At 36.5% G+C, this 26350-nt stretch overlaps 5 protein-coding genes across 5 annotated transcripts in view; 4 read left to right on the top strand and 1 right to left on the bottom strand.

Annotated features, from left to right (window-relative positions):
* Positions 1-90: 90 nt before the first annotated feature.
* Positions 91-1469, top strand: LOC141433478 (cuticle protein 19-like). Its single transcript, XM_074095530.1, has 4 exons — positions 91-134; positions 346-492; positions 577-743; positions 1387-1469. Exons 1-4 carry the CDS (start codon positions 123-125, stop codon positions 1448-1450), a joined length of 390 nt encoding a protein of 129 aa, XP_073951631.1. The 5' UTR covers positions 91-122; the 3' UTR covers positions 1451-1469.
* A 1193-nt stretch (positions 1470-2662) lies between these two features.
* Positions 2663-9708, top strand: LOC141433719 (uncharacterized). The gene is made up of 7 exons (XM_074095813.1): positions 2663-2734; positions 2978-3133; positions 3829-3995; positions 4934-4992; positions 6086-6378; positions 8487-8800; positions 9550-9708. The coding sequence occupies exons 1-7, from the start codon at positions 2723-2725 to the stop codon at positions 9611-9613; spliced, it is 1065 nt and encodes a 354-aa protein (XP_073951914.1). The 5' UTR covers positions 2663-2722; the 3' UTR covers positions 9614-9708.
* Positions 5478-6614, bottom strand: LOC141433477 (cuticle protein 19-like). Its single transcript, XM_074095529.1, has 3 exons — positions 6541-6614; positions 6065-6375; positions 5478-5726 (listed from the first exon to the last, which is right to left on the bottom strand). The coding sequence occupies exons 1-3, from the start codon at positions 6550-6552 to the stop codon at positions 5654-5656; spliced, it is 396 nt and encodes a 131-aa protein (XP_073951630.1). The 5' UTR covers positions 6553-6614; the 3' UTR covers positions 5478-5653.
* A 1188-nt stretch (positions 9709-10896) lies between the features above and the next one.
* Positions 10897-14082, top strand: LOC141433479 (cuticle protein 19-like). Its single transcript, XM_074095531.1, has 4 exons — positions 10897-10985; positions 11651-11794; positions 12594-12760; positions 13889-14082. Exons 1-4 carry the CDS (start codon positions 10974-10976, stop codon positions 13950-13952), a joined length of 387 nt encoding a protein of 128 aa, XP_073951632.1. The 5' UTR covers positions 10897-10973; the 3' UTR covers positions 13953-14082.
* Positions 14083-19028: 4946 nt separating this feature from the next.
* LOC141433718 (uncharacterized) overlaps positions 19029-26350 on the top strand; it is an 11806-nt gene continuing 4484 nt past the window's right edge. Inside the window, exons 1-4 of the mRNA XM_074095812.1 lie at positions 19029-19040; positions 19802-19945; positions 20721-20887; positions 22164-22200. Coding sequence (XP_073951913.1) covers positions 19029-19040; positions 19802-19945; positions 20721-20887; positions 22164-22200 — 360 coding nt within the window. The remainder of the gene's footprint in view (positions 19041-19801; positions 19946-20720; positions 20888-22163; positions 22201-26350) is intronic.

Raw genomic sequence — 26350 nt, 5'->3', positions numbered from 1 at the left:
TGTTTCAAGTAATGAACTTACTGGTTTGACACTTATTGCACTAAAAGCAATACTTATAAAAGGCTCGTAATTTAACGATGCAGTATCAATTCTCATTGAACAGTTCTGAAGAAAGTACAACCATGTCCATGAAGGTAGTAACTGTTTAAATCGATTTAGTAATTAGCATATTGAAAAACAAATAAAACATTTCGTGGTTAACATAGCTAAAAGCGTATTGGGTACTCTACTGAAGACCACGTAAAATGATTAAAAGGGATATTATAATAGCTTAGAATTTTTTGACGAATTATGTAGTGTCGTTTTGGTTATGGAAACTTATGATGGCGCTACATTTTATTGCAGATCTTCATACTGGCTGCTTTGGTTGCCGCAGCTGTGGCACGGCCGCAAGAGGGACACGGACACCAGCACAAGCACGCGTACTCGTCACAGAGTATCCAGCGCCACGACGTGCCTGCCAAGGCTCCCCCGGGACACTTCGAGCACTACGTGAGAACACATCGCTCATGGCATCCCCAACCAATTGTCTACTTGACGACATCTGTCTAACTGTTGTATCGTTGTTGTGTCCAGAGCCACCCTAAGTACGAGTTCGAGTACCAAGTGAAGGACCCGCACACCGGCGACCTGAAGACCCAGCACGAGTCCCGCGATGGTGACATCGTCAAGGGCTACTACACCCTGCACGAGGCTGATGGTACCACCAGGATCGTGCACTACTCCTCAGACAAAAAGACTGGGTAAATATCTATGCGTTTAATATCACAGCTACGGCTTGAGCCGGGTAAACGGGGTTTCTGAAAATTTTTGAAACATACCTACTCAAAAAATTTCAGAAATTCCGTTTACCCTTACCGTCTACGAAAATCTAAATCTCTTTTAAGGCGTAAGCTGATGGATAAGTTTGTGTTTCATTATGATGGTAAGTACGCTAGATTGTGGACACATTCAATTTATACCTATCATCCCTTTCCAACCTGTAGACGTGTGCAAATACGGATGAATTCGTTACATCAGCGACAAACGGTACTGTCTTATCACGCTTTGTTAAAATAACCTTTTTCATTAGAAACCAAGTGAAGATCTCACACATAGTCAGGGAATTCAGGCGTCTAGACAGGACAACAGTGGTGGGTTGAGGAGTAGACCGTGGGCCGAGACCCCCGTCGTTAATTCACAGTCCTAATTTCGTTCGACCCATATTGCGCGCCGGGATTCGGCCGATTCTAGGCAATTAACGGTTAGGCAGAGAGTAGTGTCCACTCTTAGAAATTACTACACCATGCTCTAAAGCGGTAACGTAATAAAAAACCTTGTTAAAATAAGAGGTCGTTAAGTAATACAAAATTAACACGAATGATAAAGTTCGATTACTTTTTTCAGATTCAACGCTGATGTGAAACGCGAAGGCCACGCGATACACGCCGAGCCCAAGCACCACCACTAAACTGTTATTGTTACCTACCTATTTATTGTTATCATACTAAAATATAACTGTTAGTAACTGCATGGACTATTTTACTTTCAAAATGTTCCTGGTACACAAAAAGACTGTGATAAACAATATCACAGCTAAATAATATTACATAGCTCGGACAGGTCATCGCAAACACTGATATGGAAATAGAACAAGATTCAATTGAGTCGTCATACCTCAGATTATGATTAAGTAAAGCGGATATTATCGTAATTTAACATTTTACCTTTTCAACCTGGCATTCCTGAAACAGTTTTGTGACAGTTGGAATTAGTAAAATTATTTACTTATGGTTATTTCTAAATAATAATATGGTGAAATTAGAATCGGTTAATAATGTTAATGGAATACTTTCACAACCACATGGTCAGTTTTTGTTTACCGTTATAAATGTATTTGAAACGTATAATTAACTAATACTGAAGTTATTTAATTTAACAAAAATGAGTTAATCCCGAAGTACGGTTCAAAAAGGGTTATATTAGACTGTACCTATACATAAAGTAGATATTAAAATTTACCTAATTAATAAGTTTAATAAAATCATTCTAATCACCTCTACAATCCTATTAAAATATAAACCAACAATCAGCTCTAGGCTTCATCAACAAGAACTGTAAACAAACGCATGTCACTAAAACTACACTTTAATCATACAAAACATATGACCAACCTAAAAATCCCCCTCCCCTGCATCGTGCCCGATTTAAAGGTCCCCATTATAATGGCTGCCCCTCTGAAAATGAAGAGGATTTTACTCAGTGTGTATTTAATTCTAGAATCCCCAGCAACAGTGCAATCCAGTGCAACACTGAGTGGATGTGGGGTGATTTGATTTGCCCTCTGTACCGCAAGATAGATACCTGTTAAACCGTCAAGACTCAGACCCCCCGGTCGGGAGTTCTGGATGTTATTAATGTGTCACAAGACTTAATTTAAACAGTAGTTCTAAATTTTTTTGCGTACTAATTTAACTCATTTAATTAAGAATTGATACTATGCAATATCATATGGCTAGTAGTATTGTACATTGTATCGTGAACAAATGGTTGACGAAATACTTGCAAGAACTTTGCATGATTTAGTAGGCTAACAAATTTAACAGCCAATGGGTAAGTGAAATCAATATTGCCTTGATACTCTTATCGACAATATAAAAGTCGCAGGTTTAGCAGAATATGTATCAGTCACCTGTTGTGCTTAGAATCATTAGCATTAGAGCTAAACATACAACAATAAAAAATGTATTCCAAGGTAATTTTTGACTACTTACTTATACTTCATACGCAAAATTTTGTCGGAAAAAAGTTTTCTAAAAGTGAAGTTTTCAGTTTACTTTAAATGGAACTTGGACGAAGGAAACTTAACCATATACATAACGTTAGTTTCGAGTACCTATAATGACGAAAATTGCTTAATTGTAATAAAAAAATGTACATTTTACCTACTCGTACCTACAATTATTTGTAATGTGTTTTTAAATCTACTTTATTACAGGTTCTGTGTCTCGCTACCCTCTTCGCTGCGGCCGCTGCCTACGGACACGGTTTCTCATCCCAGCACATCTCCCGGCACGATGGTCCGGCGCACGTCGTACCGATCCACGGCCACGGGCACGAACACGGTCACGGCCACGACCACGTCGATTACTACGTAAGCGTAAAAAATGGAATACCTAATAACGATTCCTATTGACGCAAGCAGCGGTTTCTCGCGGTTCGTCTGTATTTATTCGTTGTCCATGGAAGCTAGTGTGAAAAAGCTAAATCAGGCCATTCACGTCCTTGCTTAAGTAGTTTCTAATCAATAACTGTGACTTGTGTAATCGGTACGCACTGTTACGAATAATAATAATCGAGTATCCCAATTAAACAGGTACGCGCGTAATATTGACCAGAGTGATATTGGCCAGGGCAGGAAATTAGTTATTGCTTGTTAGCAACTTTACGATATAGCTACAAGTTCTTCATTTTTTTTTACATAAATTGTACTGTGGCTTATTTGAGCTTTTAAAGTAATATGATTTATTTTAGTAGAGGACATTTAGACTGACAAAGCTTTTAAAGTCTTAAATAGCATATTAGCACCATATTTTAAAACTATGGTAGCCCGGGCTTTAATAGCCTTTCATGCAATGGGTCGTAGGTTCGATTTTTTTTTAAGTATTTAATTATAGATATAATTTAATGACGGTATGAAGTTTTTAGTCTGCACTGAGACTTTATGACAATTAATAACCCTTTACCTCTCATTTGAAGAGGAAGTCTGAAAGATGAGTTGATTGTATTCATGATACAACAGTCAATGATAAGCAAGACTGTCAATCTTACTCTCTTTTATCCCTTTAGGCTTACCCGAAGTACGAGTTCGCGTACAAGGTAGACGACCCTCACACCGGCGACCACAAGTCGCAGCACGAGCACCGTGATGGCGATGTCGTCAAGGGCTACTACTCGCTGCACCAGCCTGATGGCTCCGTCAGGGACGTCCACTACCATGGTGACAAACACTCCGGGTAAGTACGACTGCTACGCTGTCAAAGTCTTTACGTACAATAGTATAATGTTTCACAAATCTTCAATACCTACGCAAGTACCCGAATATAGAGGTTCGAAACAGGTATAGTCACCAGCAGGTCTGCACCAATGACACAACAAACAATTTCTAGTAGCAGTAGGACGTGCACATTTTTTTGCATGCTCCGCAGATACTAATGCTTTCGCCAAAGTAGCTACTAGTTAAAAATAAGTACTTGGACTTCCTTACAAGAGCGCAACAAATGGTCGCTGACCTTCCAGAGCAAACAAAAAACAGAAGAACAAAAAAAAATTTAAAAAACATTGTCGATCGCCATCACAGCAACAGGCCTAGTTTTATTTACAAAGTTTAACGTGGTATGTGTTTTTGTGCTTACTTCAATAATTAGGTTGTGACGACAATGAAGGTTTTGGCCGGCCATGTGATTCTTGTAACCAGGTCTGTAGTGATGTCAGGGCCTTTGAGACCTTCGAGATAGTTATGATATAAGCCAAAATTACTCTTTATGACACTTCAAATATTTCATTGTGAACCGTCTTACTGAGAGACCTAGACTAACATAAACACTTATATCGTTCCATGTTCTGTTGTATGCATATATAGGTACTAAAAACACTATTAATTACTGATAAAAACTGTTAATCTTACAAGAGTTTTAGACCTCGTTCTCTATCATCGAATAACTAAAAGTTAAGTTACTTAAATAATTTGTTTTTCACTCACAACTTTTTTGCTAGTTTAATACAGTATCCCACTGCTGCTCCCTCCTTTTGACCTTAACAACACCCAATCGGACGCAATGTCAAGCCAATATTTTGCATACAAGTCCAAATCGACCCGTCATCTCCTTAGTCTGCCAAGGCCAAAAGGACGTATAATTCTATAATTTGATTAAATTTTACTTTTTTATTCTAGATTCCATGCTGACGTGAAACACAGCACCCACCACATCGTTCCTGAACATCACCACCATTACTGAATACCTCACCACATTCTGTTTTATTCTGTGATCTTATTTTCATAATATTTGTTACAATTGACTGTTTTAATGATTTCAATACGTTTTTACCAAATAAACTTTGATAGAAAATGATTTTATGTTTTTTTTTTTCAATAACAATTAGTTTAACATTTACTTAAATAGATCGGCGATGCTGATGGATACGGGTATGGTAAATCAAATATAATGCTTAACGACTTAAATTAAGAATTAAACAATAACTGTCTGTATGACTATAATTTGGTTGGTGTATAAAATCTGGTAATAAAGCTCGCACCACAGAATGATGAATGAGGAACTATACGAAACCCTATTAATATCGCTTCCTTGCCTGTTTGTCTGCTTGTTCCCGCTAAAACAATAATTATGTAGCATATTTACCTCTTCTATCATTCCGAGTTTGGGGTTTGTATGTTTAACCATTGCAAATAGAACAAAAACAAAAAAAAAACAGGGGAGCAGACTGGACAAAAATCTCTTTAAATATTGTTTCTACTTAAAATTTTCAATAAGTTATATTTTTACAATTTAACATTTATTTATTACAAATAATAACAATTTACAGAGAGATATCACATTTCTTAAAAGTTAGAAAACAACAACTGTTACATAAATACTCCTAGGAAATAAAGTCCTCAATGGTGTTGAGACTGGTGAGTGGGGGCAGCGTGCTTAACGTGACCTTCACGCTTAATTTCTGCGTTGAATCTGAAAATAATGAAAACCAACATTAAAACTTTCTTTTTAACTACTCTACTCTCTCTTTCTTTTTTACTTTCTTTATTTTTTTATTTATTTTTTGTTAAATAAATGTATTTTCTTTCTTTTTTGACTAAAATGTCCAAAATATTTATTTGAGTCTCCTCTCTCATTCTCTCTCCCCTGCGGCACTACAACCCTTTGAGGGTTTTAGCCTCCTCAAAGATTTTCCACCATTTTATTCTATCCCTGGCCTCATTTTCTCAAGATGCACTATTTTTTCGAGTCACGTGATTTCAAAAAATAGTCTCCTGAGGAAGTTTATTAAACAAAACCAATATAGTCACCCATTCTTATCGGCTGTGTAGTGCACAATCCTGACGGTACCGTCGGCCTCGTGCAGGCTGTAGTAGCCGGTGACGCGGTCGCCGTCGCGCGTCTCGTGCTGCGACTTGCTGTCGCCGGTGTGAGGGTCCTCCACCTTGTACGCGAACTCGTACTTGGGGTGCGCGTAGTGGTCGTGGTGGTCTGCCGGCGCGGCGGCGGGCGCGTCGTGCCGCTGGACGCTCTGCGACGAGGCCGCGTGCTCGTGCTCGTGCCCGTGGCCCTCCTGAGGCCGGGCCACAGCTGCGGCCAGAACAGCGGCGATAAGAATGACCTGGTTTAAAACAGACAGGAATTGTCTATAAAGCTTTACCAAGAAATTTTTTTTTTTTATTGCCTGTACATTTTTTTTTATTCGATTGGATGGCAAACGAGCAAGTGGGTCTCCTGATGGTAAGAGATCACCTATCTGTTCTATCTATTGTTTTTTTAGTAGTACCTTGGAATTCATTTTCGGTCAATTATTTTGTATTAGTCCTTTGAGGTACCTGTGGTGACTGATGCCCAAAGTGCTCCATTACTTTCTTTTATACATTAACTCAACCGGTATGAATTGGTAACCACGGCAAAATACTTGAACCCGAACCAGTTTGTTACATTAATTTGAACAGGTGACAAGTCAAAAGGACAACCTTCGTTTGAATTTGCACTTTTTCCACCAAGATACAAAAGAGTTGATATTACTGCCATGGACGTACTACCTAAACGGGACCGAGTACAGTAGAGAAAGTATTTTTTTCCACAGCGCGTAACACAGAGGCTAATAAATCGTGATTTATACAACCGATGCCATTTGTCTTGTTCTTTCATCTTGCCAGCCAATAAAATACCATTATTTAAAATGTAACGAATATGTTGACCATGATTTTTGTATTGTGTGTTCTTACTCTAGTACCTACTATTATTAAATAAAGTAGCTGATTTACTATATTAGTTTGCAGAGTAATCAATTTAGAAGATAATATAATTAGCAGTAGCTGAGTTATGTTAATATTATTGTTCTTAAGTTGGAGCACGATTTTTCATAATTTGTTGATATTGTAAAGATGGCATATTGCCTTGCATAAGCAATTTTATTGACCCGTTGCTTAACTACATACAAAAAAAAACTGCGTTGCAGATTCCAAAGAAAACTTTAGTCACTGCACTTATTATTTCACATTTGTATTATTTATTTCGTAATCCATCCCATTAACACTGAAGTTTTTCATTAGCATTCCATAGCTAATGAAAAACTTCAGTGATTATAATAAACAATGAGTAGGAAGATTGAACTTGTCTCACAAAAAATCTTAGGTATGGTCACCCTATTGAAAGGGACAAAGGGCATAGGTACTAGCTATCTCGTTCGTCCTGCTTTTGAGCTTTAAGTGCTCGGTCCGTTTGGGTAGTATGTCCATGATTACTGCATACAATAAAATATTCCAGATTACATATCAAAACAAACAAGATTGTTGGGTATATTTAAATTTTGAAACTGTGGAATTATAACTTAAATGAAATTGAAAACTGGCATATTTAGTGGAATACAACAATTAAAAAAATACTAATTGTTCGCAAAAAGGTCACCTAGTGGAAAAAAGTTACGGATAATTAGTATTAGTCACAACTTTTTCCCGCTGATCGGTTGAAGAAGTATAATGCCTATTTTGGTAACTATCTGATATCAAGCGTACGCCCTAATTTTAAATTTCGAGAAAGTATAAATAGTTCTTGTTTATCTATAAGTTAAAATTCACGTTTTTGCACTGTAGTTAACTATTTTGTCACAATAGAATAGAGACCAAAGTATCTCGTAAGAACAAACAAATACGCCAAACAAATGTGTACGGTGTACGTAAACATCTTTCCCATTCGACATTTCAATTGAGGGAAAGTAAAGTTCAAGGGCAAATCCACCCACGAATTTTTACTTTAACTGGGGCAAAACTCAGTCTCCAACATTTAATCATTATTGCGAAAAAACCAAAACCAGTAGGTATGCCCCGTAGGTATGGTTTAAAAGCATAAAACTGAATACTGCTATTCATAAACCATCAGTCACAATTTGACTTCCAATTAAGTACACAGCTAGTCAATACTTAAACCTAAATCATGTACTCTAAGGTAAATAGAAATCTTGACACCTATATATACCTAAAAGCATAAGCTCACAGAATGACTGACAAACTGAGGTTATTAACCAGGTAGCCCAAATTACTGTGACTCGGACATTAAAACTTTCACAGGGTTTCTCTTTCTCGCAAATTCAACTCCAAAAAGGGGTGAAACAGGAATGAAAATTTAAAATAAAACAATTGCATCTAATATTATTCAAGGCAGACGTTTTTTGTGATTAATTAATTGCTCTATATTTTGATACTAATAGGGTTCATTTTTTGTTAGATAATCCTCGTTGCCGCTGTTCTGGCCGCAGCTGTGGCCCGGCCTCAGGAGGGCCACGGGCACGAGCACGAGCACGCGGCCTCGTCGCAGAGCGTCCAGCGGCACGACGCGCCCGCCGCCGCGCCGGCAGACCACCACGACCACTACGCGCACCCCAAGTACGAGTTCGCGTACAAGGTGGAGGACCCTCACACCGGCGACAGCAAGTCGCAGCACGAGACGCGCGACGGCGACCGCGTCACCGGCTACTACAGCCTGCACGAGGCCGACGGTACCGTCAGGATTGTGCACTACACCGCTGACAAACACACCGGGTAAGCATTATTTAATAAATTCCATATTCGAATATTCTGTAATCAGTAAAAACTTAAATATCTACAAGCAAGATACAGGGGTGTTAAAGTATCAAGAAAATTATGATACGGCCTTGTTTAGCTTGCCAGGAGTACGACCCTGCCCTCGATGAATATAGTTACGAATAGTATTAACCTCACGCGTTACGAAAATAAACTTAAAAATAATTTTAATTTGTGAAAAAAACAAAATGGGTCGCCTGCGACTGGATGCTTATTACGTGAGATGGCAAAAACTTACGTTCAATAGACGCAAAAGGGTTAATGAAAAAAAAAACGTAAAATAGAAAGTGATTGTTTTTTTTTTGTCATAATTTTAAAGAAGTCACTTCATCCTTTTTACAAGCTTTTATTTAGTTTCACCTGTCCCGTTGTCTGTCTGTCTGTCTCTGTCTGTAATCAAATCTTTCAAGTTGAATTCGACCAACTTCTAGTAGTTGGATTGACTTGAAATTTGGTATACTTATGTAAATTACGCGACAATACAATAATCTGGTAGTGATATCCTGGTAGTCAAGCCAGGATTGTCTGCACAGGACGGAACTCTTCAACAGTTAATGCCATCGACTTGAAATTTGGTCTGCAAATGTAGTTTGGGGACATTACAAGTACAATCAACAAAAAGTACAGTCAGCAAAAGAAGCATGTATTAAATATGTATGTGTGTTGTATTAAATATTTTTTTTAACAAAAACTTATTTTACTTCCAGATTTAATGCGGTAGTTACTCACGAGGGCAGTGCTAAACACGACATTCCTTCCAAGCATCACTGATCTTCTTGTTATTGTTTCGTTTAATTTGTTGACTATTATGTAAATATAATATTAAGACAATGAATGGTCAATAAATAGCACTTTTATACTAAGAAGTCGTAATTTTATTAAGTTTTACCTACATTAGTTATTGTTGAGACGGGCAGTTGTGCCTGTTATTTTGTTAGTTATTACACAATAACTTGTAAAATTTACTGGTATGTAATAGTTATTCTATTAAATTGTATTATATACAATGTATCAAGCCAGTTAGATATTTGAAAAAATATATATTACTAAATTCTAATATTTTACAATCGGATCACTAAATCCAAAAATGGCTTGAACAAACGTTTTCAAAACATAACGGTGTGTACAAATGTTTAAAAAAAATCTATCTAACATAAATCATCCCCACTTTACGTGGATGCACTTTACGTCATGCAAAGTTACTGCTTTCTGGCACTAACAATCACTAAGCTAAGCCGCGGACAGATATGGTGAAACTATGAAAGTTCCTTCTATGGCCACGGAACCCTAAAAACAAACCTACTTACATTATACTTAAAAACATTTAAAACGGAATGGATTAATGCATGGCTCTAATTACAGCCTTTTCATTGTATAATATGCCAATAATCTTGTTTTAAGCAATTTCAAGTCTTTGGTACATAAGACACATTTTTTGTAGGTATGGTCAGCATCAAAAGTAGCCGGTTACTTTTTTACTCTGTCACATTAACACATTGTCAATCTTGTATGGCGCTAAGTACGTGGCTGTAAAACGACAAAGTACAAAAGTAACCAGCTACTTTTGATACTGACTGTACACCTTTCACATGGTGTACATAGACTATATCTATTCGCTTTGCACACTTCACCATACCTAAAGTGTCAAATAGTGCTAATAAGGAAAGTTGTATTTTTATACTAAAACTAATTACGCAGTGCTTCTTTCCCATCGTAGGTATCACCAAACTATTTTGTGCATTTCTGTGTATAAAATAACTTAGTGTACCTACCTAATCCATTACTTTATAATAATTTAAAATTGTTCATGCTACAACTTTATACCAAAACCTAAAACGTACCGTATATTTTTATACCATTTGTTTTATGCAGTATAAGCAATGCTTGCATTCACTATCGCTTGAACAAAATCAACTCATTACCTTAACAAAGGTTTACGAAATAGTTGCAAGAACTTTGCATGTCTCAGTAGGCTAACAATTTTAATAGGCAATGGGTAGATAAGTGAAATCTATATTGCCTTGATACTATTATCGACATTATAAAAGTCGCAGGTTTTACCGAATATGTATCAGTTGGCTATTGAGCTTAGAATCATTAGCAGTCAATAAACATAACAACTAGGTACAAAATGTATTCAAAGGTAATTTGTTCTATTTTTATTTGTATTAACAATTTTTATTATCCTCTGAAGTCAAGGGTTTGAACTCGTGTTTTCACCAAATAGTTTTTTCTCGTATATTTAGAATGTAATAAAATTTTGTATATAGCAATATACCCAATTGGTGCGTTCAATTTAATTTATTTTATTTCAACTAACCATAGAAAACCATCCTTTATCATACCATTAACCATAGAAGATACAATGAAGTAAAAAATATATAATAATGATAATGATAGAAAATAATCCCTCGGATCTCTCATTATGATAATATGAGATTTGGTGTTCAACACTGTGATAAATTGTAACGTCTTCGGACGACAATACAATTAATGAGATTCCACTTTTGTGACAAAAAAAAAGTTTACTGTTATTATTTTACAATGAATTACATTTTAGAAAACTATTGATGACCGGATGGCCAAGTGGTTAGAGAATACGAAGCTTGAGGTCCCGGGTTCGATTCCCGGCCGGGGCAGATATTTGTATGACTAATACGAATGTTTGTTTTCGAGTCTTGGATGTGTTTTTTTATAGATGTATATATATTTAAGTATGTATTTATCTATATAAAATCATAAAATTTGTTGTATAATTCACTGTAAAAATAAAAATAAAAATTATAATTTCTCATATCCGCCCAATAGGTGTTGTGTCTCGCTACCCTCTTCGCTGCGGCCGCTGCCTACGGACACGGTTTCTCATCCCAGCACATCTCCCGGCACGATGGTCCGGCGCACGTCGTACCGATCCACGGACACGGACACGGACACGACCATGTTGATTACTACGTAAGCATAAAATCGAAACTAAAAGCGTATTAAAACACCTCCCAGGCATTCTTGGATTGCTGGCAGCATTTCTTTTAGTTGATATTGTTAGACTTATCTTTAGGCATAGGTTGTAGGATGAAATATTTTAGGTCTTTTTTTCACAATTTTAGTCACAATTTTGAATATTCGTATCGTGTTATTATTTTCGCAGGCACTTTTGCGAATAAAACAGACGGCTCTTAACTTAAATAATTTAAGAGTCGAATCGACCGAATAAAAGAGTCAATGTTTCAAGGTTATTATTAGGATTATTAAACACAAAAGGGAACATCAGTTTCCACATATTATTAATTAAATAACACCATATATTTGCAATTGCCAAATATAAATTCATTATCATAAAAATGTCGCCTGGAAGAGATCGCTCTTTTTCTCTCTTACCTTGTAATTTTCTCTCTGTGTATAGGTAGAGTCATTCACGATGACGCATGCCGTGGTTCTTATTACAATGTCATTAATTGCTAATTTTGACAAAATCACGCGTCTTCGTAGATGGCACTAGGTATACCTGTTTTCTGTATCGCTTATTATTTCTGTCTACAATAAAGAGTCATTGTATTGTATTGTATCATATCAGTCGCAGAACGCCCACTGCTGAACATAGGCCTCCCCCATAGAACTCCAGTTTCTTCGGTTGGAAGTGAATCCGCGATATAGATAACAGTATTATAATAATCAACACGTAGGACATCCATTCCTCTATCTTCTCAGTTTGGCTGAACCATAGGGCTGATTCTAGCGTCCATTGCTGTTCCAGGCTTACCCGAAGTACGAGTTCGGGTACAAGGTAGATGACCCTCACACCGGTGACCACAAGTCGCAGCACGAGCACCGCGACGGCGACGTCGTCAAAGGCTATTATTCCCTGCACCAGCCTGACGGTTCCGTCAGGGACGTACACTACCATGGTGACAAACACTCCGGGTAAGACAAACTATTACTATACTATACTAACAATGTTGATTGAGTATTGAGTTGGTCAGTGTGTATCACAACTACCAAGTCGAAAACTTTATTACTTTTTTCTACTCCTATACTGTAATCTGTGATTTACTTAATCACGAACAGTAATATAACAGCATACATTAGACGACCAGATGGCCTAGTGGTTAGAGAACCTGACTACGAAGCTTGAGGTCCCGGGTTCGATTCCCGTGTCGGGGCAGATATTTGTATGAAAAATACGAATGTTTGTTCTCGGGTCTTGGGTGTTTAATATGTATTTAAGTATGTATCTATCTATATAATTATATTTATCCGTTGCTTAGTACCCATAACACAAGCTTTGCTAAGCTTACTTTGGGACTAGGTCAATTGGTGTGAATTGTCCCGTGATATTTATTTATTTATTTATACATAACAAGATTCTGGAAAAGTCTATATTGTCTATTCCCCATAACAGCACTGTATCGTAATGTTGCTAAAACGATACTGCAACCACTTACTTTTTTTTCTTAATTCGTACATTCGGGCATGCTAAGGTGCAGCCAGTTATATTACATATTTCATATGGCTTTTATACAGAATAAAAACTTTCCGAACATAATCCATAGCCTGCCAACATAAGTAACGCGTATTTTAACATCATCACTGGCAAGTAAACGTTAATCAAAAACAAAATTTTCATATTTATCTCTTGTTTACCTTCTTTTTGCGTTTGCCATACTTTTTACTAAAGTATGAAAACGTTTAAAGTTTACTATTTCTCTAATTTTGTATTGTAATTACTAAGTACCCAGTCGAAGAAAAAGTATTGTATGCAACGTTGTATAAGTAAGTCAAAAAAAGCTCGTGGCGTCTTTTTCTTACGATGTTCGCTAAAGCTCACATCGTAACTCGCGCCACTCACCTTTTTTGAACCCTGTTATAAAATACAACTGTTGCATAAATACTATTTTGATCTATCAAGACAAGTGCTGATGATGTGATGAAGATCAAAACGATACCTACTTGAGGCTATTTCGAATACCTAAGTAGATACGGTTTTTCTTTTATAAAGTTTTCCTCTATTGTACCTCGAATAACAACACTAATTTCTTCTCTTTTCTTCAGATTCCATGCTGACGTGAAGCATAGCACCCACCACATCGTCCCCGCGCATCACCACCATTACTGAACATCTCGTCTCAGTGCGAGTTGCCATTTCATGTATTATTCTGTGATCTTCCTTTTTACTTATGTTTGTTACGTTTCACTGTAAATATTGAAATAAGTTTTTTTTACCAAATACATTTTTTTGCAAAGTACTTTGCAGCTTTTTATTTAAAGTTATTCTTAGGTCCATAACATTAAACTGGTTGAATGAATCAGGCGTTACTTTGCGGAGGTCCATATCAAATTTTGCACGGATATATAAATAAAGTATGCCGACAAAATGGTACAGTTAAAAATTGAAAAAAAAATTTTTTAGGGTACCTCCCATAGACGTAAAGTGGGGGTGATTTTTTTTCTCATCCAACCCTATAGTGTGGGATATCATTGGATAGGTCTTTTTAAACCATTAGGGGTTTGCAAAGACGATTTTTCAATTCAGTTATGTGTTTGCGAAATATTCAACTTTAAAGTGCAAATTTTCATTAAAATCGGGCGCCCCCCCCCCTCTAAAATCTAAACCGGTGGGTGAAAAAATTTGAAAAATTTCAGAATGGTAGTAAGTATCAAACTTTCAAGGAAAACTATAACGGCTAAATTTTCTTGAGAATTATTAGTAGTTTATGAGTAAATAGCAGCCTAAGGTATAAAATATACCTAAACTTGGAAGATTTCGTATAAAATATTACTTGATTTTTCCGTAATGGCTACGGAAACCTATTTTGTGCGTGTCCGACAAGCTTTTGGCCGGTTTTTCACTTCTCATTCTCTTAAAATGTTACTTTAGTCTCTGCATATCTGCGGGACTAAAGCTCCTCATTAATCTCTGGGGATTAAAGATTTTATTTTAATTTACTTTGAAAACTCCTAAACAACCAAGCACGGTGTTCGTAAATGGAGGATTATCGCCATTTTCAGTGATTGAGTATAGACAATTTTTGGGGCGTGGAAATAACCTCCAAATGACAACTGTGTAAAAATACTTAAAAACACAATTTAATTTTGTGAAACAATTAATAATTACGAACATGTTTTTTTTAATTATATTTAGGGTGAATTCATTGTATTATGCATATTCCAATTAGTTTTTAATTTTGAATGTGTTGGCTAAATATGCAAGCATTTAAAGCGACACTTAGATAGTATAAAAACTAAAGAAAAAAACCAAGGAACAATTTTTTTTGCTATTTGAATTTTGAACTAATGTCCATTAGTCGTATTGAGCGTACGTTTTTAAAAAGTAATATTGTAATTTAGAACAGAACTTTTTTCTTTTCCTTGAATTAAAAGTGTTGTAGTGTTTTTAACGCGAAACTAAACAACCTTAATGCCACTCGAACTATAGCCATCAACTATAATCATCTCCTGTCATTATGGCTTGTTTTAGTCCCTTGTTGAACAATTTACTATGCTCACCCGCGAGCTCATGATAGCTACATCTATGGAAGAAATGTTGTGTTCATGCAGTTCCTCCACCTTTACACTGTAAGAAGACACACAAATCACACAAACATATATAAAGCCGAGTTTAGACTTAAAAGAAAAATCATGCAAGTTGCATTTGATTGCGAGTCCGTAAAGCCAACGAGTTTGTAGTGGGCAATCGAGCACCGCAATGAAATGCAACTTGCACGATTTTTTATGTATTGCTGTCTATCAACTTTATTACCCATAACCGCAATAAAGACATTTTGATTTTTGATTTTTGATTTTTTCTTGCAACACTAAACTCAGCTTAACTATCATAATAAAGGTATCATATGTGATAGATATTAAACTAAAATTACCACTTTGATAATTGTCCCTGTTTAATACCGACACAAAACAACAGATTCGATAATATTGTATGTTAAATAGCTCTTTCAAAATAATTCACGGGTAATCACTTATTAACTGTTATTAAATGATAAGTCTAGATGACTATTGCCATCCAGTCGAATAAAAAAAAACTACATATTCGATGCTTAAAGAAAATTATCTTATTCTATCATTCATTAGCAGTAGAAAAGCGTATTTGAACGGCGGAGCTTTTGTAAGGTGTCGAACAATTGGAATGATGACCCAGGGTGGATGGAACCTTTTAATAATCAATTTCACTATGATTTCCTTGACAAAAGTATGAGATGTCAACATGACATTAGTAGCACAAAGGCTCCACCCTGGTTCATGATTCAATTTGTTCGACAGTATCTATTATGTATCATGCCGCAGGGTCCATTTTTAGATTTATTATAGTTTTAGTTTATTTAATTTTATTGTACCTAATATACCTTTTTTATAGTTGGACCTGTATTGTTCTGGAAATAAAATATTATGTAAGCACATTCGTTCGCAAATTCACTGAGCCAAATAAAAGGCACATAATATATCATAACGAACTTACTCGCAATTATACCTACTTCAATCGCCATAATATCAACACATGATTAAAAAAAACACTTTACGCTTCAGTGCATTTTTGTTAATATTAACAATTCTAAAATAAGCCATATTTTTTAATATTTACCTATATAAAAGAAATCACATTTTAATTAAAATGTAAACGCCTAATATATACGAACGAGCAAAACTCCGATCCGGTAATTTATTACATCTATAATGTATCGTAATTATATTAGTTCATGGTAATGAGTGGAAGGAAATTACATTTTTAACGTAGCCTTCATACGAGTACTTGTTTCAGCATTGAACCTGAAAGAGAGAAAGTTTTAGAGAGATGGAATTGATGTAAAATGATGACATGCCTATTTTAATTACGTTGTTTATTTAAACCCTGTTTGACTATTTAAACATGACCAAAAGGGTTATGATTTTTGCAATCTACGAGTACGTACGTTTTTGCACATGGTTACCACATAGTTGTCCTATTTCAATAAAGGAAATATCCATTTAGACTATCCGGGTGACATGGGATACATTTTATATAAAATAATGGTTTTATCGTTCTTTGTGCAAAAAACCGCGATTTTATTTCCGTGTTTCCTTAAGTAGGTGGTAAAGGGGTGGTGTGATGCATGGTTAGAAGTCTTTTGAAAATTATATTATTTTTAGCTACTTTTTACCAGAGATGCATAAACTGCGTAGGAAGTGTGTATTTGAAATTTACCAACAATATAACGTTTTACACTTTTGTGATTTTTCACTCCATAATCAAAATACCATAAACAGGACTTATCACGCTTAACACACGTGTAATATTTACCTCGACGTTTCGACCACATTAGGGGAGACCAAGGAGAGTAGTGACAACGTCAATTTTTGGTAAACTATTAGTTAATAGTTTACCAAAAATTGACGTTGCTAGCAAGCAGCTTTGCTTTGCTAGCAAGCTCGCTTTGCTAGCAGTTGCTAGCAAGCCCGCATCAAGGCGTGTGTCCTAGCTCGAGACTTGAACTAAAAATCGCGCGCTATTGCGAGCTCGCTAGCAGTTAATAAGTTTCAAAAAATCGACGCTGTCACTACTCTCCCCTTTCACAACTCTCCTCGGTCTCCCCTACAGTGGCCGTGGTCACGTGTAGACTCGTCGAGGTAAATATTACTCGTGTGTTAAGCGTGATAAGTCCTGTTTGTGGTATTTATATAAATAATAATCGTTTTTATTTGTACCTACCTTAGCCTATCGTTTCTACCAGCGTTAAAAAAGTCAACAATCCTATTGGTACATTCTTATACCTACTTACCTAGAGGCGACTGAGGACATAGGTTAAGGTACACCGTAGGCGACAGGCTAGCAACCTGTCACTATTGTACCGTTTTTGTCAAACTTAAAACCTAAAATTGCTAAAAGTGGCTCCGAAGCGGTAACGTTTCGTGTGCTCTGCCTACCCCATTTGGGAATACAGGCGTGATTTTTATGTATGTATTATGTATATACCTACTTATTATACTTAACTACGCAGATGAAATAGCTAAACTATAGATGTAAAAAAATTTGATGCTTACTGGGTGTACACGGCTGCAGCAGGGCTTCTACGAAACTCGAAACTCGAAGTTCGTGTCGTGCGGTCCCTCTGACACTTATACAATTTAATACGAGAGCGAGAGGGACCGCACGACACGAAACTCGAGTTTCGAGTTTCTTAGTAGCCCTGCAGGTGCGCACTCTGGCCGTTTTTCACTGTTGAACGTAGAATAAAATTAGAGCATTAAAAAAAAGGCAGATGGAAAATTGAAGTGTCCAGAAAATTGAGCGAATGAAGACACAAAGTTGTAAACACCGAGTTATTTCTACAATAAACGAACGCTTCAACTTTTTCTCGTTTGGCGCACATTTTAAAATAAGAAAAGTTCAAGATCAAGTTAAAGTTTAAAGTTTAATAATTCTGTGTATTTAAAATTGGGATAAAAAATATTTTAATTTTTAACCGAGTACTGTTGAAAAATCATGCAAAATCGAGTATGCTTAGCATGGTTTTAGAATTTCGGGAAAAACTCATCCACGAAAAACCTCTACTGATCTCTACGCACTACGCATGGATAATGACAAAATTGTGTTTAACATAGATAAACAATTATAATTCTACTCTGATTAATTTACTAAACATAGTACAGTTACTAACTTATTGTGTATCAAATTTCAATATAACCGATCCTGTAGATTTAGAATAGAGGTAGTAGCTGCGTGTTAGAGACGCACAAAATATACCAACACACGAGTATTCTTATAAAGGTTCTGTTTTTCATTTGACGGTGTAACTTTAAAAAATAATAAAGATTCAATACTTGAAAAGACAAGAAAAGAAGAAATGACATTTTTATTTTAAATTATAAATAAAATAATAAAATTTTAAAAAATAATTGTACGACTACATTTTTACATAACATATTATTGTTATAGATAGAGCATCGTATAGAAATAAAATCTATCTATTATTATTTTCCTGAAAAAAATTGCTCATTACCTTAACAAAGGTTTACGAAACAATTGCAAGAACTTTACATGTCTCAGTAGGCTTACAATTTTAATAGCCAATCGGTAGATAAGTGAAATCTATATTGCCTTGATACTATTATCGACATTATAAAAGTCGCAAGTTTTACCGAATATGTATCAGTTGGCCATTGGGTTTAGAATCATTAGCAGTCAATCAATACCTATAAAATGTATTCAAAGGTAATTTTATTGTATTTTATACAGTATTTAGTTTGTAATTATTATTTACCAGCTGTTGCCCGCGATCCATCCGCGTAGTATTTGTTCAACGCTATGCCGCGGGAACAGTGCAATTTTCCGGAAAAAACTATTCTAAGTCCTTCTCTGGGATTCAAACTATCTGTATAGCGAATTTCATCTTAATCGGTTCAGCGTTTTAGACGTGATTGACTGATTGTGTAACAAACATCCAAACATCTTCACAAACTTTCAAATTTATAATATTAAGTAGGATTACTTAACTTATTTGTCGATCTGTCTGTTTATTCGTCTGACAAGACGCTTTTTCTCAGGAACGCAAAATTAATATCAAATAATTAAATCAGTTACCACCTTAAGCAGGAAGTAAATAAATTAAACTTCCAAGTCTACGCAATCAAAATATATAGGTAGCCATTAAAAAATGTTTCCGTACAAATAGCCGTACTTAACACAAAAACCTATAAGTAGGTATGATACTTTTGGCTTCCCTAGAAACTTAAAATTTGGTATGAAAGTGGTTTTTCAGGGCAACTATTAAGAAAAGTCTGATAGTCTTTTCTTCTTACGTCTGTCTGTCTATCTATGTCAGTAATTATCTAAAATTACGCAATAATGTATATTTTGCTAAGGAGAAAGGCTCTGCTAACAATGGATATTCAAAGACACCCACAAATTTGTAGGAAATACTCAGTGCGCGAGTTCAAGTCGTACTGGACCGATTTTTAATATGTTTTTATCAGGTGCTGTGCCTTGCTGCCCTCTTCGCTGCGGCCGCTGCCTACGGACACGGGTTCTCATCCCAGCACATCTCCCGGCACGATGGTCCGGCGCACGTCGTACCGATCCACGGACACGGCCACGGACACGACCACGTTGATTATTATGTATGTAACATTAAAACTAAAATCATCTTAAAACTTTATGGCAGGCAACATTTTTCTGAGAGTTATTTTGTACTTTTACGTTGTAAGTCGTTGCTGGTGTAAAAAAAATGTCTTTGTTTGAGTCTTTATTTATTATGGATCTTTAAAAATTAATTCAGTATATTTCTGCAGATGTTTGGGTTAGTTTGACTGCATACTTAATAATTGGGTTTACATGCAAAATATTAACCTTACAAAGTCAAGTCAAGTCAAGTCAAAATATCTTTATTCAGTTTAGGCTATAACAATTAAGCACTTCATCATCATCATCCCAGCCTATATACGTCCCACTGCTGGGCACAGGCCTCCTCTCAGAACAAGAGGGCTTGGGCCATAGTTCCCACGCGGGCCCAATGCGGATTGGGAACTTCACACGCACCATTGAATTGCTTCACAGGTTTGTACAGGTTTCCTCACGATGTTTTCCTTCACCGCAAAGCTCGTGGTAAATTTCAAATGTAATTCCGCACATTAAGCACTTATGCATGTCAAAAACAAATCTACCACCGGTGCGGAAAAACCTCTGTTGTGAAGAATCGGGCAAGAAACTCAACAAGGTATATATATTTTTTTTCAAGTGTCATGATAAACCTATGAACGGTTACTTAACTCAAAAATATTTTAGTTTATAATACCTACAATGTTATTTATAACCAATCTTGTTCTTTTGGAAATTTCTTAACACTTCACTTTTTATAGTATCTTTAATTAATAAAAGTGTACGCTATTCCTTCAGGCTTACCCGAAGTACGAGTTCGCGTACAAGGTAGACGACCCTCACACCGGCGACCACAAGTCACAGCACGAACACCGCGACGGCGACGTCGTCAAGGGCTTCTACTCGTTGCACCAGCCTGATGGCTCCGTCAGGGACGTGCACTACCATGGTGACAAACACTCCGGGTAAGAGAGATTGACAAATATCAAACGCCACGAATCGCTTTTTCATAAGTTCATACATAATACCCCGAATATACTGGGTGGTACCAAATGATGTGATGATACTTAAACACAGGTGATAGTGTTGCTTAAACTGAACAACTTTTTCCAAGAAATATGGGACGAAAACGAATTTTTTTCGCCTTACAAAGTAAGTCAGTCAGCCAAGCAATACATTTTGTATGAGAGTATGATTTATGTTTTCGTTTTTCGACCTATGTTCCTTGGAAAAAGTTGTTCAGTTTAGGCAACACTATCGTCTGTTTAAGTATCATCACATTATTTGGTACCATCAGCCTAATGTGTGGTCTACCACCCTAAAGTTGATAATCGTTTGGATCATAAAACAATAATGCCAATAGACGTGTCTGTCAACTGGAAAGTTCGACCTTAGCGACATATTAATTTGATAGGAACTTGTTTAAAAATTGATAGACCACTTATTTGGCTGATGGTACCACCCTTTATACGCAGTTTTATACGAGGCGTCTTAAAAAAAACTGGAATTTTTTAGCTTATTAGGTTAGTTCAACTACACCCTTGTAAAAGTTTTTCACCGGATTTTTGATTCAAGTTGAAGTCACATCTATAACGCCAATTTGCACATCGACCAATGTATGGCAACATTTTATATACCACAATTAAAATATCCTGAAGGGTTTCAATCAGACAAATACAACAATTTTCTTAAGTACCTATTCTGGATTAATTCTACACGTTGTATTGTACTCATATTATATACTTAACTACTCCCCCCCTCCCTACTACTACTCCCTTTACTTTTATAATGCTTAATGCCTACTCTATGAGCACTATGCACAATCACCTGTCATCACATACAAACAGAACTTAGTTACGTACGTACCCATTTCTAACTTTAATTCATCATTTTTTAACACTGCGACCGGCTTAGGTCCGCTTTATTCAACTTGATTGTTTCATGCTTGTTTGATTAACTGGGTTGAGAGGACATTGAAGGTTTTGTGGCAGTCATTTCATAATTAGGTCTACGCTAACACAATGTCAATGTTTTAAGACGTTTGAGGACAATCTTTCATGTTCAACTGACATCCATTTTCATAACTCAGAGGTATATTTTTTTACAGCGACAACTTGAGCGATCGATGGTGCTTTATTACGTACAAGCATAAATAACACAAAACTTGTTCCTTATTATTCTAAGGCCGGGGGTGTGATTTTTATTTCCAAATTTTCCATTTAATATTTATCTTTGTTCTAGATTCCACGCTGACGTGAAATACAGTACCCACCATATTGTTCCCGAGCATCACCACCACTACTAAACTTTGCTCGCCTCAAGTTTGCCATTTTATTTATATTCTGTAATCTACGCCATCTAATGAGTGTACCAAATGATTTAAATACGTTTTATATCAAATAAAATTTGTTAGAAAATTACTTGACAATATTTCATTTAAGTTAGTTTTTACTCGTATCTAAAACTGAATCACGGTCAATATCCCGTCTAAAATTAAAAAGAAATCCCTACTTAATATTATTAATGCGAAAGTAACTCTGTCTGTCTGTTACGCTTTCACGTCGAAACCACTGAACCGATTTTGATTTAATTTGGTATATAGGAAGTTTGAACCCCAAGGATCAACATAGGATATCTTTTATTCTGGTAGTGGGCGCCACCGCGCGATAACCTAGATCCGCGCAGATGTAGTCGCGGGCATAAGCTAGTTTTAATATAAATTTAAATTCGGTCCGTTTTCAATGCTCTCGTGAATAAATGAATCTAATTTTAATAAACTAGTTATACTTACAGCCGAAGAAATTGATTTGCATAGGTACGGTTGGTTTCCTAACTTATGTACCTATCCACTTTTGGATATACAGGTACTTATGTTAGGGCAACGACGTATCACTGTGTAACCTTTTGCCGGCAACTGTATAATGGACATACCATAAATCTGAGATGAAATCATAGTCAAACAGTCTGTAAAAAGATTCTACGAAGGTATTTACGCGATTTAATTTCCTTGGCTGGACTTACAGAAAGTGTAATGTTCCAAAAAATACTTCCTCATAGAACAGCAAATATCCCAATAAAAAAAATTGGATTTTTTTAATATTTAAGTAATTATTGAAACAAAGTATATCACGGTTTTCTTACGAATTAGAAAACAAAGCTTAATAATGAAGTAATTTAAATCGGTTCACCTGTTTAAGAGCTACGGTGCCACAGACAGACAGACAGGCACACAGACACACATAGCGGTCAAACTTTTTGCGTCGGGGGGTTTATAAAACACATTTTGCCCTTGATAGTACAACCCCCACCTGCAGCTTGCGTGGATAGAAACGTCATGGAAAACTCAGGTAAAATAATGCGCCTGTCTTATGAACTTGTTGTACAATAAGTATACTATTAACTTGCGTTGCAAGTTCAATAGTTATTTTTTGAAATTTAAAAGATTTTTATATTCCTCTTTTTAAGCTACAAACAAATATTTGAAAATACGAACTGAAATATAGATGACATATCTATACTGTAGCCCTCAGAAACTTTCAGCACCCCATTGGAACTAAACGCTCACCCGGCCAATAAAATTAAGATTGTTTTTTTTTTTAATCTTTTTTTGTATTATTTATTTCAATTCCAATTTTTTTTGTTACTTTTACGGTCATCCCGTAAAACCCATCGAAAATACAAACTGAAATATAGATGCATAGAAAAACCAGAAAAATAAGACCGGCGCTGGGAATCGAACCCAGGTCCTCGCCATTCCGTGCCCACCACACCACCACTGGATACAGACACAGAGACACGAATTTCTCCTATGCACCACATATCTCAGCTTGTTTGTTTTCTTATTTAGTCACTTAAGCAGCGACACTAGCTGGTCTTATTTTTCTGATTTTTCTATGCATCTATATTTCAGTTTGTAATTTCGATATGGGTTTTACGGGATGACCGTAAAAGTAACAAAAAAATTGAAATTGAAATAAAAAAATCCAAAAAAACATCCAAAAAACCAATCTTACAAATATTTGCACCTTGAAATGCATTGTTAGGTTGAAGGTGTTAACCGGTTGGTGAATAATCAGATACTAATAAATTGTCAAGACTAACGTCCACTTTATATACCTACATTTCATTTTAATTAAACACATTATTTGAACCGGTTTACAAGATGAACAGATGGTTTGGTAAAAGCCGCAGCTTCACGGTGGATGCAGGTTGGTTCTAACCAAAGCAACTGGAGGGGGATCCCTTTGTTTCCCATACATTTTTTGTTCCGAATTTCGATGGTCAGAAATTGATATCCGTCTAACTTATAAACATAAACATCACTAGTCATAATTTTGTTCAGTATAATGCTTATTAGCTCTAATATTAATGGCATATAATATTAAATTCTATAATCACAAAAGTCATACATTTTTGACTATTACGTTCAAAGATCTAACGATAATTATTCAGAAATAGTTTAAGCCATATATTTCACCGTACTAATGGTTGTTACTCATATCGTTTTAATGCCTAAAGTGTGTAGGTCTAAGAAACCAAATCCATAATATTGATAGGCATAATAGATAAGTACTCAGAAACATTTCCAGGGATACATTTGAAACTGCTAATTCATTTAACTACGACTTTAGATATAGTACGACTTATAGAAATTATGTTGAAAACAATTTGATTTGTGCGAGCGAGCAAGACTGTTCGGAGCAGAAGCGACTCGGATAGGTTAGGTTTAGAAGGCTAAGGCGGAGGCGAAGCGGTGCGTAACTCCCGCCTTAGCCTTCGATGTTAGATGTTTTTTTATTTTATTTATTTATATATATATATTTATTTATTAAAAAGTACATTTCACAGCATTAGTATTGACCAATACACTGTGAAACTACACAAATCACATCTTAAACTAAAGTACAGTGAGAAACTTTACATAGGAACACTAGTTTTCCTGTCATCCATCATCTCGCAGAACATTAATAATTGTCGAGACACAGCAGCCCAACGCCCAGCCAGCAAGTCGCACTCCGGAGTGGACTCCAGCAGCCATTCAGCATCGCCAGAGCGCCGCAGCCCGGCGAGTGCCTGTGCGACACTGTGCGAGCCGCAGGCACGGCTAACAGGGAGCGCATACGCGGTCTCAAGGTTATCCTCGGCACGTCAGGGACAGAAAATCTAACTAGCTGCTCAACGAGCTCTGGACAGTCTGCCGCCCCACGCAAGGACCCGAACAGTAAAAACTAGAAGGGCTCAGGTTGCGCCTCACCTCCAATGAGTTAAAGCCTAGAGTGCCAATTAAGAATTTAGTAGGGTATAAATACGGGTAACATCCATATATTTTTTGTACAGCGTTCTCAAGAAAGCCTTCTGGACCCTCTCTAACAGCAAGATGTAGGTCACCTCAAACGGGTTCCATACAATGGCGGAAGCCTCCAGCTTGCTTCTCACTAAGGCATTAAATAAGACTTTATAGCCCCTGGATCTTGGAAATCCCGGATGTTTCGAATGACAAAACCTAGTCTACGAAACTACTGGCGGCACGCCCTTATATGATCGTGGAAAGTAAGACGCGTATCAAATATAACACCCAGATCCTTAAAAGAGAAAGACTCTGTTAATGGGCTCTACTCCCAGAAATATTCGTTATACTGGGGAAACAAGCACGACTGAAGGAGCACACACTTAATATATAAGCATAACTTGTTCTCAACCACTCACCGCCACACAGAGTCGAATCTGCCTGCAAGGAGATACGATCGGCAGGTAATTCGATCCCGTAACTAACTTCAGGTCGTAGCGTAAAGAAAACATTTTGCATTTTTTACAGCCAATTCGAGTCGATTCACCATTATACGAAAGAAAAGGCCCAAAATAATCTCCTGGCTTACGCAGATCGGGTATGGTAAGGGGCCGAGATGAAATGACCATGTTGAACATATCGCCGATCGCGTAGATAACTTGCAAAAATATTTAGCAATTTTGGAGCCGAATCCAATAATATCCAATTGCAGCAACACTCGTTATCCACGCGATCAAAAGCCGCAAAACTATACAGCACATCAACCTGAATGCCCTTATCAAGATGTTCAGAATGATATTGGTCAGGATTGAGAATTTGTGTCGACCGACCGATTGTTCTGAAAACCATGTTGCGCGTACTCAGGAATGGTTTTAACTGTACAGATAGCGCTCGGTGGAAGTATTCCTCATAAACAACTTCGCTGGCTTGAAAAATACGATAGGTCTATGACTCTCCACATTATTGACGTCACTCGTTTTAGGGATAGGCTTAACCCTAGAAGTCTTCCATTGTGAGGATCGAGGCGGTAGAGAGTGCCAGATTAAACAAAGAGTGTAGTGGTACCCCAAGAAATCAACACATCCCTTCACGATATAAGCAGGTATCCTGTCAGGCCCAACAGCGCTTGGCTTTAAATTCT

Source organism: Choristoneura fumiferana, chromosome 12 (assembly GCF_025370935.1).
Source record: "Choristoneura fumiferana chromosome 12, NRCan_CFum_1, whole genome shotgun sequence".
Lineage (NCBI taxonomy): Eukaryota > Metazoa > Arthropoda > Insecta > Lepidoptera > Tortricidae > Choristoneura > Choristoneura fumiferana.
The sequence above is the reverse complement of the archived record's forward strand: the minus strand, read 5'-3'. Positions and strand labels throughout refer to the sequence as shown.

Bases quoted from the DNA above. Each gene is read 5' to 3' on its own strand.
- LOC141433478 (XM_074095530.1), top strand. The intron at 493-576 runs GTGAGAACACAT...TGTTGTGTCCAG, and splicing joins CGGGACACTTCGAGCACTAC to AGCCACCCTAAGTACGAGTT. The intron at 744-1,386 runs GTAAATATCTAT...TACTTTTTTCAG, and splicing joins TCCTCAGACAAAAAGACTGG to ATTCAACGCTGATGTGAAAC.
- LOC141433719 (XM_074095813.1), top strand. The intron at 3,996-4,933 runs GTAAGTACGACT...TTTTTATTCTAG, and splicing joins CATGGTGACAAACACTCCGG to ATTCCATGCTGACGTGAAAC. The intron at 6,379-8,486 runs GTTTAAAACAGA...ATTTTTTGTTAG, and splicing joins GCGGCGATAAGAATGACCTG to ATAATCCTCGTTGCCGCTGT.
- LOC141433477 (XM_074095529.1), bottom strand. The intron at 5,727-6,064 runs GTGACTATATTG...CATTATTTTCAG, and splicing joins TACACAGCCGATAAGAATGG to ATTCAACGCAGAAATTAAGC.
- LOC141433479 (XM_074095531.1), top strand. The intron at 11,795-12,593 runs GTAAGCATAAAA...TTGCTGTTCCAG, and splicing joins ACGACCATGTTGATTACTAC to GCTTACCCGAAGTACGAGTT. The intron at 12,761-13,888 runs GTAAGACAAACT...TCTTTTCTTCAG, and splicing joins CATGGTGACAAACACTCCGG to ATTCCATGCTGACGTGAAGC.